General features: G+C 43.6%; 2 protein-coding genes across 2 annotated transcripts in view; both read left to right on the forward strand.

Moving 5' to 3' along the window:
• Window positions 1–563: 563 nt before the first annotated feature.
• JMJD7 (jumonji domain containing 7) lies at window positions 564–8,516 on the forward strand (the record flags this gene model as incomplete). Its single annotated transcript, XM_010194682.1, has 7 exons — window positions 564–738; window positions 1,692–1,945; window positions 3,148–3,204; window positions 3,588–3,683; window positions 5,241–5,317; window positions 6,406–6,565; window positions 8,194–8,516. Coding segments are annotated over 7 exons (908 nt in total), but the record flags the coding sequence as incomplete, so codon positions are not given.
• Window positions 8,517–10,004: 1,488 nt separating this feature from the next.
• The window catches only part of LOC104548611 (acyl-coenzyme A thioesterase 1-like), a 3,929-nt gene continuing 850 nt past the window's right edge, over window positions 10,005–13,083 (forward strand). Inside the window, exons 1-2 of the mRNA XM_010194683.1 lie at window positions 10,005–10,458; window positions 11,719–11,921. Of these exons, the coding sequence (XP_010192985.1) occupies window positions 10,005–10,458; window positions 11,719–11,921 (657 nt within the window). The remainder of the gene's footprint in view (window positions 10,459–11,718; window positions 11,922–13,083) is intronic.

A 13,083-nucleotide genomic window follows, 5' to 3' on the forward strand; every position in this document is an offset into this window, starting at 1 on the left:
CGCAGGGGAAGGAGGACTCGGTCTGTGGTCGTTTCGGCGCCCCGACTGCCGCAAATGGCACCTGCGTGGGTTGAACTGGAGCATCCAAGCTCCTACTCATTTTTCAGCCAAGTGTTTCCAAGGTGAACATGCAGCTGAAAGGCCGCTGCAAAAAGAAAACAAAACTCGAGAAAATGGCCCTTTTAGGGTATTTACTGTGGTATAAAATAGCAAAACAAAGCACTGTTCCAGTTTCCAAAAATTCTCCTGTGGTATCATCTCTATTGGAGGTGCATGTCCTGTAACCTCGGGCCTTCGTGCCTGCTCTCCTGTGGGCCTGCGGCATGGCCACCTGTGGGATGAGTTAACAGCAGGAGAGTCCCAGGGCTATGGCCTGAGGTGTCTGGCACTGAAACCTTCCCTAACAGTCTCCGGGTTTTAACAGGGTGATTTCTGGAGCCAGAGTAGGGGCAGGGAATGATGGTGACACTGCTTGCCTTCAGTTGAGCACCCGTGGTGGTGGGGCTTGAAGCCAGTTTGTGTGCTAGCAGAGGGCACTTTCTCTCAGGACACCGAGTAAAACTGTTCCTCGTTTACCTGGACAGAGCTGGGGTGGACCGAGTCCATACCCTATCTTGAGAGACCTCCATCTCCGCTGGAGTTTTATCGAGAATGGGTGAGTCCCAATAAACCTTGTATAATTCAGAATGCCATCAGCCACTGGCCGGCTCTGAAGAAATGGACGACAGCGTACCTCAGGTATGAGCGAGCTTTGGAGCAGGACTAGTGGTCGATTTTGGCTGACCTGAGTAAGAGGCCTTTGGTTTAATCTGTTTTAACCTGTAAAATTGGCTCATATTTCTCCGTGCTTCTGTATGAAGGCGTTCAGCCCTGCTACCATGTCTAAAACTCATGTATAGATTTCTTCCTGCAAACACACTGTCCTGACCAGTTCTGATGCAGTAGGAAGAGTGGGTGTTTTAACAGTGTGCAGCCAATGGACTCGGGCTATTGAGACCCAGTGCGATCGCTGTCCTCTGGTCAGTGGTCTGCCCTGTAGAGCCCTCCCAGTTGGAGTGGGGCTGTAGCACTGTAAGAGCAGACTGACTTGTTTGTGATCAAGTGCACCTTTTAAAAAAAAACAGGTGATGAGCATTTTAAAAATTACTTGATTTTTTTTTTAAGCTCTTTTTTTGAGAGGAGATTTCTGGTTAGACCTAAAACCTGTGGATTTAAAATTAATTTTCTCAAGAAGAACTGTTAGCCTCATGACTTGCATGTCTGTGAGCCTCTGTCCACCATTTCTCCCTCCTTGATTGCTTTTCATCATATGGCCACCCAGATTTGACTGGGTTGAGAGGTCCTGAGAATGTCAGACTCCGCCATGATTCATGAAAACAAGTGGCTGAAGGGGGCCTTCTGCCTGCGCAGAGGGAAAGGGAGCTCCTTTCTGAACTCATCTGTTAGACAAGTGAGAATTCAGAGTGGCCAAAGATACCATAAGGTTGCCTTGACCACAGGGAGCAGAGCAATCAGAGAAGAATGGCAGAGTCCTCACCAAACTGTAGAAAATCAAGTCTAGAAGCACCTGCCTATGGAAAGTCAGGCTTCTTGGTTTTGCTGCCTATGAAACATGTTGTTTTTAAAGTAACCAGTGTCCAATATATGGGCCAGTTGCCAGTCTGGCTATAAACCTTTGATTTATTTTGCAGGGAGGTAGTAGGTCCCAAGGTAGTGAGTGTGGCAGTAACACCAAATGGTTATGCAGATGCGGTGTTTCAGGACCGTTTTGTCATGCCAGAGGAGCGCCAGATGCCTTTCATGGACCTTTTGGACATTGTGGAGAAGAAGGTGACCTCTCCCAACGTGTTCTATGTGCAGAAGCAGTGTTCAAACCTCACTGAGGAGTTCCCTGAACTTGTCTGTGACGTGCAGTCTGACATACCATGGATGAGTGAGGCGCTGGGTAAACCACCTGTTTCTCCTATATTCAGTAAATATTTTGTATGGAGCTTTAAGACAATCATGCTAGTAGGTACATGGTGAATGTTCGTTCTGTGTCTGGATGCCACAGCTCAGTTTGGTTTCACAGAATCACAGAATCCCAGACCGTTAGGGATTGGAAGGGACCTCCAAAGCTCATCCAGTCCAATCCCCCTGCCGGAGCAGGAACACCCAGATGAGGTTACACAGGAAGGCGTCCAGGCGGGTTTTGAATGTCTGCAGAGAAGGAGACTCCACAACCTCTCTGGGCAGCCTGGTCCAGGGCTCTGTCACCCTCACTGAGAAGAAGTTTCTTCTCAAATTTCAGTGGAACCTCCTGTGTTCCAGCTTGTGTCCGTTACCCCTTGTCTTATCATTGTTTGTCACCGAGAAGAGCCTGGCTCCATCCTCGTGACACTCACCCTTTAAATATTTATAAACATGAATGAGGTCTCCCCTCAGTCTCCTCTTCTGCAAACTCTTCTGTTTCATTGTCTTAGAAAGCAGAAGTGGTAAAATACTTAATGGAGTAATCCAAGTTTTGGGTTTGGGTTACTCTGGATTTAGTATCTCAGTTGTGTATTGGGGCCATCACGACTGAAACAATGTGATGATAATGCCATAGACCACTTCTTTTCATATAGTCTCTTTTCTCTGATTTGGAGTCATGTTTTTGACTCATTCATGCTGTTGCTACCAAAGGTCGCATAACAAACAAGCAAAACAACACAGCCCCACCTCCCCTTTGGTAAAATTACAGGTGTTTGTTTCTAGTTAAATGCTGTTCTGCTTCAGTTAGTTTCTGTTTTACAGCATGTTCTTAAAAAGGTCAATGCAAATGATTTACTGTGATCTTACTTTTTTGCAACTGTACGTAGATAAGCTGCAGTTTCTTGGTGAGCCAAGTCTTAGGGATTCAGAATGTGGAAACACAGGGTTGTAACCATCGATTTGGGCATGGATAATACTACGTCTTGAAGTCAGATCAGCACACACTGGCTTCCAGTGCCGAAGGACGCTGCTGTTGCTCACAGGGTACTATTTGCAATGAAACCTGGCATAGTTATGGAGTAAAGGACAGAATTTGGGAGAAATTGACAGAAAATTATGTGAAACACTTCTAAACTTGACCCTTCAAATCCTTTTATTTTGTTGACAACATTTCTCTATTCCTTAACCATACAGGGAAGAAGCCCGATGCTGTCAACTTCTGGCTTGGGGAATCGGCTGCTGTGACATCTTGTACGTATTGTGTGGCACTGTCAGCCTTTTATGTGCTTTCAGCACAGGTTTAAGTGGGCTTGTTTTGGGTGAGTGGCCCAGCGATACTGTTGTGGTTTTTTCTTACGGGGCAGTTCTACTTTAACATGATTTTTTGCATTATTTCTCTTACACTTCTGCAGCCTCTTGTTGCTCTGTGTCTGGGTGCATCTGCCTGGCATTGTGTCAGGCAAGGCACTGACAATTTGCTACATTATAGTGTTACTTTCCGCTCCTGCTGTCCACAAGAGGAGGAAGCAGCCTGATAATAAGAGGATAGGCTGACACTTTCAGTTTACTATGGTTTCTGATATATAGGAGGAAATAACACTGATTTTCTCTCTTCACATTTTTCTCCATCCTAGTACATAAAGATCATTATGAGAACTTGTACTGCGTGATATCTGGAGAGAAACATTTTCTACTGCATCCACCGAGTGACCGTCCCTTCATCCCATATGGTACTTAATTTACTGTGCAGTGTGTCTGGAGGTTGGAAGGAGGAGAGACTAAAATGTTGACAGTTATGAAGAAGGAAAAAGAGAGAACATTTTGGTGTTTATGCAGTGTTACACTTTCCAGCTTGAACAGATATCACTTCTGTTTTGTGCTGCAGGTAGTTTGTAATACAAACATTATTCTGAGCTCGAGTTTTCCAGTCATGTAAAGTAATAGGTTCCTTGATACTCATGGCAGCTTTAGATACTCTCTTGATCTTTAGAATGTTTACATTATTTAAATATCTTGTCAGTATTGTAGCATGTAATCTTTGATGTTTAACAGGTTTGGATTCTGCCTGCTCATTCTTTTCTCTAGGAAAAAAGCCAGGAAGCTGAAAAATAAGTTGTAATTCAATGAAATATTCAAGTTACTAACTGACTTTCTGAAAACTGGAAAGATGAAAAAAGAGATTCTTATGGCAGCATTACTTCATAGAATCATAGAATGGTTTCGGTTGGAAGGGACCTTTAAGATCATCTAGTTGCAACCTCCCTGCCATGCCCTGGATCAGGTTGCTCAAAGCTCCATCCAACCTGACCTTGAACGCTTCCATGGGGTATCCACAGCTCCACTGGGCAACCTGTTCCAGTGTCTCACAACCCTCATCATAAAAATATTCTTCCTTATAACCAGTCTAAATCTGCCTCCTCTCAGTTTGAAACCGTTGTCCCTTTTCCTGTCACTACAGGCCTTGGTAAAAATTCTTTCTCTGTCTTTCTTATAAGCCCCTTTTATATACTGAAAGACGGCAATAAGGTTTCCCCAGAGGCTTTTCTGCTTCAGGCTGAACAACTTCATCTGTCTCAGTCTCTCTTCACAGGAGAAGCGGTGTCATGTGTGTGTGAATGTATGAGATACATGTATGTCCTATGAGTCATACATTGTAAAACAAGTTACTGGTAAAGCATAGAAGAGAGATAATGCTTACGTTTTCTAATGTGTAGTAAAAAGATGACTCCATCTTTTTGAACAGCAGGTTGATGGAGAGAAACTCTCTTAAGGGAGGGCTTAGAAAACTGTGTGTTGAAGCAATGAAAGAAGAGCAACCTGCAGTATCTGAAGCAGTTGATGAGCCCTGTCAGGTCAAATTAGAAGTGAAGAGCTGGCCACAAGTCACTAGTAACTCTTGTGAGTGCTATCTTACCAGACTGACCTAAGAGGAAAAGGCAGAATATAGGACAGTGTGCAAGTCAGGAATGCATTATGAGTTCTGAAAAGGAAGCAAGACGGTTTCAGGAACAAAATAGGACCAGGAGTAAAATGGGTTTTGAGGAGAATAATTCCTGTGAAGAAAGAACGTTGGAATTCCAAACAGGGAGGCTGTTCAGTATTCAGACTGACCTAAAAAAAATTAGAAGTTAAAGTAGATAAAAATTGAAATGGGCAAAGGTAAGGACAGTAAGTTGCAAATGGTTTTGTCTTAATTTGTCTTCTACTGGGTGAAAGTGTGACATGCCCTGCCGTAAGTGACTCTGAGTACTACTCTTTGTGCCATTTAATTCTTTCTGTGGTTCCAGAGCTCTATCAGCCAGCAACCTACCAGGTATCAGAAGATGGCTCATTTGAAATTGTGGATGAGAAGAGTGCAGATAAGGTAAAAAGTGTATAAGGAACACTATCAATACAGTAAAGGTAGTTTTGGGCACTGCTGAGCCCTCAGCCTGAGTGTATTGGTTGATACCTAGAAATCCTTCATTACTGGAAGGAGAATGCCCAGCTATTTCACTTGTGTTTTGCTATTTGCAAAGGATACCCAGCTTCCAGAAAAGATTTTTACTGCACACCTGAAACCATTGATAGCATCAACTGTATTCTTTGCACTGAACTTAAATAGATCCAGTAAAGGACTTTAAAATGAATCAGCAATAAAGGAATTGATTTCATTAAGAGTGAAATAGACTCCTCTGCATCCACTTTCTTTTTGCCCTCTACTCGAGGCTGGATTTTGCTTTACACAGCAGTATCACCCAGTGCAATAAAACATATCTGTCTCAATGAAGAAATTGTGTTGTTTTAGTAGTAGCAATATTTATTTGGTTAGAATGTATAGATCTGGAGGCACTTTACAAAAACTTAGTAGCCTTTTATATCTAATTTCTCGCCTTTTGCCTCTGTGATATGTGCCTAATGCTACAGCTGGAATTGAGCTGGGGCTCTGTTTCCAGAGTGCTGCCCATGGAATCTCACGGGTGCATTCCTGTAGTGCAGTGAGGTGGAGTGCTGAGGTTTATAACTCTGTAAGACACAGAAGAAATGAATGCAGGCAAGAGGGATTTCCCAGCAGGAAGGAGCATTTTAGCTGCTGGGAATAAAATTAGAGCAGAGTGCTTAAGAAGAAAAAAAGTTTTTTAGAAAGTGGTGCAGATAAAATACTCAAGTGCTGAATGTAGGAAGAACAAGTGACTTAAGGGGCTGGAGGTGTTTTGAAAGTGTGCCACAAGACTGGAATATCATGGCTGACATTTAGCACCTTTTCCCTGATTAGAAATGCTTCACTAAAGAAGGCAAATTTTTGCATCCTTGACCTATTCCCAGTTGAATGTGGAAAGCTGTGTAGCTCTGTTTTGCTAGGCAAAATACATGTTTTGTAACTTACGAAGTTTGATTATCAGCTGTTTTTCTGGAAGCTTGCTGGAATTTTTTGCCAGGGTCAGTACCATGTACATACTCTTTTGCTTTTAGGTGCCCTGGATTCCCCTGGACCCCTTGAACCCGAATCTGGAACGATATCCAGAGTATGCTCAGGCAAAACCTTTGCAGTGTACAGTGAAAGCTGGTGAGATGTTATATCTGCCTTCTCTCTGGTTCCATCATGTTCAGCAATCACATGGCTGTATAGCAGGTAAAATGCACAGTATTTCCAGATACGCTTCTGAACTGTGGTGGGTGTGCAGCTAGATACCCCATATCAAAGCATAACTGGGTCCATAAGTCCCTTTAAGATCATCTGCCTCCCCTGAGGAGGAGCTAGCAATCTCGACAGATCCCATGGGGATCTCTTTGCAGTCTGTATTGCTTATAATTCCTAGCATTGTTGACAAGTGCTAGGGATATAGCAAAAGAAAGAGTCTAGTTGTGAAGTCTGGAGAAGGATGCCTAATTCAGTGATTGTGATCCAGTTTCTGTTGATATCGTGGAGCTAAGCAGTTTGTCTGCCTACCCTGCTAACTGCAAACTGGTCATCTACATACCTTTCACAAAGAAACTCCATGTTGTGTGTGCCATTGTTGCATCAGCAAAAAAGGATCTAGTGGAAGAAAAGGAAACCATCCGGTGGATGAGTTTTAGGCATGGATGTAGACACAACGTGGAAGATGCTCTGTTGTCATGTGAGCTGGAACCTGCCCTGTCCCAGTCTCCTACCTTGCCAATAAGCCTGTGCTTCTGTTACTGTTCCCCTGCACTTACCAAAAATCCTGTCATCTCTTTCTTTGTAGAATTTATCATAATCTCTCTCTGTTTTTTTTTCTTCTCTAAGAGAATTCCAGAATTTCAAGCATTGCTCATTTGGTGCAGGTGAAGGGGTGGAGGTGGTGCAAAGCATCACCATTATATCCTCTTAAGTTTTGCAAGGTTTTAAGAGTTTTTTGCTGTTCTTTACCTGGAAAAATCCTGTCTCTACCCAGGAAGTGTAAACACAGTATTTTGAACAACATGACATTAGTATTTGTGCAATGCTGCAAATATTGCCAGGTGCTTTTTTTTTTCTCAGTATTTGCAATACTGTGATAAAAAGACAAGCTAGCAGTAAAGCCGTATTTCTGATTCTCTTTTCCCAGTACTGCTGCATCAGTCCTCAAAGATTTTTTAGAAAAAGTAGAGTTGTTTCCAGTGACAAGCACCTGGCCACTCTTTTTCTCTGTCTAGCAGAAATGCTGAAGAGTTTATTTGGCCTTTGGTCTGCTAACTGCACTACAGTCTGTGTGCACTTGTGAGTCTGGTTCAGAAAATGTCTGAAGCTAGAGTATATCCTCCTCCAAGAGCTGGTGCAATACTATACTGCTTAACTTATTTTTCCTAGGAGACGTACACCAAAATTAAAATGAGAAGCAGAATTAAAGCACTGTCTGATTGATGACCACTGTGATGTAGTGGTGAATTTGCCATCCTTTACATACTCAGAGGAGGAGGGGTTCTTATCCAGAGATTAATCTTTGCATTGTGTTTGGTATGTTTGGTCTAAATAGAACCATACATTTTCTGTTCCTAAACATCTTGCCAGCTGCTGCTCCAAGGAATCCCCAGTAGAGTCTGAAGAGGAGTTGGTTTGGGTTAAGACAGAATTGCATGTGCAGAACTATTAAACAACTCTAATGTTTGCTCATGTTCTTTTTGGCTTAGTCAAGGATTTGGTCATTTCAAAGTTCAGTCAGTAACAAGGAAAAGCCTGTTCTAGCTGAACTGTGAGCACATTTGTGAATCATTACATTCCAGCCTTAGAAATGTTTTTCCTTTTTCTTGTCTCCTCAGTGAACTATTGGTATGACATGGAGTATGACCTTAAGTACAGCTATTACCAGCTACTAGATAGTCTCACAAAAACCGTGAAGGTGTCATAGTAGAAGTGGGAGACTTGAGCTTGCATCTCTCTCTGATGTGATACACTCATCAGCATCTGTGACTGGAGTACAAACATAATTCAAGTGACAAGAACTGAACATTGAATAATCCTCAACAACGTCTGTCAAACATATGACTGTCTGTCTTGATTTCAGAGTCCAGATCAATTGGCCAGATGTTTTGGCTTGTAAGTAGAGGGTTGATAATAGTACTTTTAGGTCTTTGCATGTTGCCTCTGATTTGGAAATCCCAAAAGAGAAGCCATGACTGTTTGTTCAGAGCTGCAGACTGTCTTCGTAACAACCCAAGCAGACAAGGAAGAATCTGCTCTGCCCCTCATCGTCAGGCTGCGTCAGTCCAACACGTGCGTTCGGCTTAAGGCAACAGTCCTGTCCAGTTGTAATTCACTAAGTTGGCTGTGGTGTTTTGATGGTGAGAAATTACAACTTCTGCAATAAAAGGTCAGTTGGAAAGCTTATTTCTGTACTAATTTCTTACTTTTTTTCCAAATGATGTGGTGGGTGGGGAACATCTAGGCTGACATGCAGAAGTCAATGCTGGCTGTTTTCCATGTTAAGCTACGTGTTTTTATTGCTGTTTTTTATTTCCACTGTTGTATTTAAATGTAGCTGCACGCTCTTATGTCTTGAGTGGTGATTTTAGAGTTGCTTTACCAGATCTTCAGCCAGTCTGCACATTACCTGTGGTCTCGTGGCATCACGTGTGATTCTGCAGCTTGTAGGCTCGTTGATTTTGTCATTATTCCTTTGCCATGAATTCCTGCGTAACGCATGGTCAGGCAAGTTGTGTGAACCAGGAGCCCATTTCTGCAGCCTTATTTCCCGTTTGTATTTCCACAGAAGGGGATGAGACTGCTCACATGTCTGAGACCTGCAGGGTAGGACTAGAAAGCTATTAAATACATGGACATTGCAAAAATGGAGTATTGTTTATGAATACCAAAAGTTGATATTCATCATCAAATCTTCAAACAGTTCCGTAGAGACATTAGCGATATGAGGTGGGTTAATTTCCATCTATTAATTAAGCAAATGCAGATACCATTTAGACAGCATTGGTTATTGTGAATAAAAATATAAGAATTTTACTTTGTTTCTTTTGTTTCGTTTCTTTTTTTTTTAAAAAAGAAGTTCATATAGTTCATAAAACATCGTTTTACTTTGTGCTTTTCCAAACATTGCTGAAAATTCATGAGAGATTAAGGACAGGTTTTCTTTCAGGCTAGATTAAGATGTCACGTTAACTGAGGCTTTCCAGCATGTTTGTGTAACAAGCAAGTTAACACTGTGCCTTAGCAAAGACGCCCGAGCCAGTTCTGTAGTAAAATCTGGACTTTCCCACAGTTGGGTGGAAAGGTGATTTGAAGATCTCTTTTTGTCGCTGTGGGGTTTTTAATTTAGTCTCTCTCTCCAGTCAAAAGTAAGACTGCATGCCAGGAACGAATGACAGCTCGTGTCTGTTCAAGCGGATGGTGTTGCTGTACCACCTCCGGGCTGGAGTGTCTGGAGGGAGGTGTGCTCTGGACTACGTCTCCCAGCAGCCCGTGCTCGCCAGCCGAAGGAAACAGTCACGCTGGTTCCTCCTGGACTTTGGGCAGAGATTTTAAGCCTGAGAGGCGACTGGCTCCTGGCGATCCTGTTTCACGCAGCCCGTATCTGGCCGCACAAGAGGGCAGCTGCTGTTCCAAAAGCAGAACTGGGATGGCGGTGCAGGTGGTGGTTCTGCCTTCCCCCCGGTGTCTGTTCGACGAGCCGGTGCAGATCCGTGTGACAGGCCTCCTGCCGCAGCAGGCGGTCACCCTCCGAGCCAGCCTGCTGGACGACAGCGGGGAGCTTTTCCAAGCCCATGCTCACTACAGAGCTGAGAGCAGCGGGGAGCTTGACCTCAGCCGCTCCCCTGCACGGGGGGGCAGCTATTCAGGAGTGGAGCCGATGGGCCTGCTGTGGTCTCTGCAGTCTAAGACACCCTATAAGCGACTGGCAAAAAGGAACGTCCTGACCCCTTTCTATGTGGACTTGGAAGTGTATGAGGGCCACGGGAACATGAGCCGCTTGCTGGGAAAGTGCACCAATGAACGATGGTTTTTAGGAGAGGGGGTGAAGAGGATTTCTGTCAGAGAAGGTCAGCTGAAAGCAACTCTCTTCCTCCCTCCTGGTGAGTTTTAATTCCATTCTGGTTTTCCAAGTGTGACTTACACCACGTGTTGTACCCCGTCCCCTGGATGCACTCAGCAACCCAAAGCAAAGCCTCAGGTAATGATTCCCTCAGCCTGTGCTTTGTCCAGCTACTTGGATCCTCACAGCAGCGCAGGGAGGAGCAGGCGTTGCCCAGGCCGGTCAAGTGCCAAGGGGAGGGGCACCAGTGGTAACACAAGGTGTCTCCTGTTTGTTCTAGCTGAGGGGGTTAGGAGCTCTTCTGCAGTGAGAGCTCTGGGGAAAAGTGTGTTTATTTATTAACTCCTCTGTTTAGCTGACATGACAAAGAGGCCCCTGGCCTTGGGCAGAGCTGTGAAGCATGACAGGTCTGGCCATGGAGTGAGGAATGACAAGGTGTGATGGGAGCACTGGTCGCAGGCTTCAGTCAGCCTAGACTACTCCAGCAGCTGCCACAGATCTTCTTCAAGCTCTGGACTTGTCTCTCTGTCTCTCTCTTTGACTAAGGAAAGGGCAAAGAAAGAAGTCTCTACCTGATTGAGCAGCTTGACTGCACCAGATACCTAGGAAGATGGGAGACAAATGAGAAATGCAGGGTCTTTAATTATACTGGCATCATATTCCACAGCTCCGTACAGAGACAGTGCTGAGACTGGATCTTGTGTAAAGCTGCTCTGAGCCCCGAACTGTTTACGTTCCTTGAGCAGTACCTAAACATGAATATCTTGCTCTGTAATGAATAGAAAGTCCCTTGCAGCTGCTGTGACGCCGACTCTTGTAAGGGAAGTCTGGCTGTACGAATGGGCAGAGCAGCAGCAGGAAAGGAAGGTCCTGTGGCTGCAGAAGGAGAACTGAGAAACCCAGGGGTAGTTACCCACACCATACTGAAGCCTGAATTGTCGTAGCTAGCACAGTTCCTAAAGAAGTGCAGCTCATGCAGCGATACTCTTTGTTCATCAATCTCCAATGGTTTGAGAACATCTAGGCCAACGTCAGCTGAAATTCATGGTGGGAGCAGGATGCCCAACATGTGAAATTCTTATAATGAGTTCTTAAGAGAGAGAAGAAATATCCAGACTAGTGCCCTTACAGGGACTGATGTGTGCCTGAGAATGAAAACCTCCATGGAAAGCTTCAGAGGATGATTTTCTTCTGATGTCTGCTGTCCTCGTGTGTGCTGAGGGGACACTACTGAAAGAACTTCTTTAGAAACTTTTCTCTTTGAGTACGTATATATATATACACACACCTTTCATTGCAGGACCTGGTCCATTCCCTGGACTTATCGATTTGTATGGATCTGGAGGAGGTCTTATTGAATACAGAGCAAGTCTCCTGGCTAGCAGAGGCTTCGTGACTCTGGCTCTTGCTTACATGGCCTTTGAAGATCTCCCTCCTAGGCCAGAGATCCTTGAACTGGGATATTTTGAGGAAGCTGTGAAATTTTTGCAGAAGCAGCAGCAGGTAAGAGATAAATTATGGTGTTCTTCCTGTTGAAAACTCTTTTCCACTTTTCAAATTGGAATGCTGAATGTCACTGAATGCAACTAAGCTTCTGAGATGTTAGAAGGAGACAGCGTTGTCTGAAGGACAGCATGATCTGAGAGATGGAAGCATGTGCCTCAACTTGAATTTTGCAAGTAGTTGGATAGCTGGTTTTTTGTCTGAAAGACAGCATGATCTGAGAGACAGAAAGCATGTGCCTCAACTTCAATTTTGCAAGTAGTTGGATAGCTGGTTTTTCACAGCATCTTGTAACAGTCCATAGAATGGTGTTGTGCAAACCAGTGTTTGTTTAAGATTAAATCAAAGCAGTTTCTGGCTAAAACTGCTTAAACAGGAAATCTTAATTTCTTTCTCTACTTTTGTGTCTTTCAAGATTTTAGAAGAGAAAAAGAATCCGTTGACTTTTTCTACTATTTCTGAGATGTTACAGGCTTTTGACTCTGAGCAAGTTTCACAAGACAGTAATAAGACACTTGAACAATAGAATCCCTTACAGTTGTAGCATTGGAAAGTTCACCGTGTCTTAAGAAGCTGGAGCTGTATTTGAGCAAGTATGTGGGATGAGAAAGACATTTGATAGCAATATATCATCATACTTAAACCAAAAGAGACCAAGAGAAATCAAGTAGCATTCAAACTTTGAATGGAATGCTACTTAATGTGGTATTCATTTCAGAAAGTTAGTTATTTTCTGGCATGTGGACACGAGGAATGTAACCAGTGTGAGAGCAGAATTCAGCCTTGCTTGTTTGTCTTGTTCCTCATAGAGCTCTGAAACTTCCAGAGTGTCTTACAAGACAGACATTATAAAATGAAGAGCCTTCACTATAAATAAGTTGATTTAAGCAGTTACTGGGCTAACTCAGCCTCAGATGTAATGAACCTTATGTTCATTACAAAACAGAAGATAACATTTCAGCTGTAGGAGAGTATCTAGAAACAATGTCATGTAAATCAGCACAAGTAAACTGATGAAGAGGTGGTTTTTCCAAAAGGCACCTGAGGAGAGAAGACAGAGGGGGTTTGGAGATAGAAGCATCAAAAGATACAATACTGAGAGCCTGTGTCTAGCCAGGATGTGGAGGGAGCAAAGAGACTTTGTCTGTAGAGAACAGCAGGG

Source organism: Mesitornis unicolor, unplaced genomic scaffold (assembly GCF_000695765.1).
Source record: "Mesitornis unicolor isolate BGI_N332 unplaced genomic scaffold, ASM69576v1 scaffold5221, whole genome shotgun sequence".
Lineage (NCBI taxonomy): Eukaryota > Metazoa > Chordata > Aves > Mesitornithiformes > Mesitornithidae > Mesitornis > Mesitornis unicolor.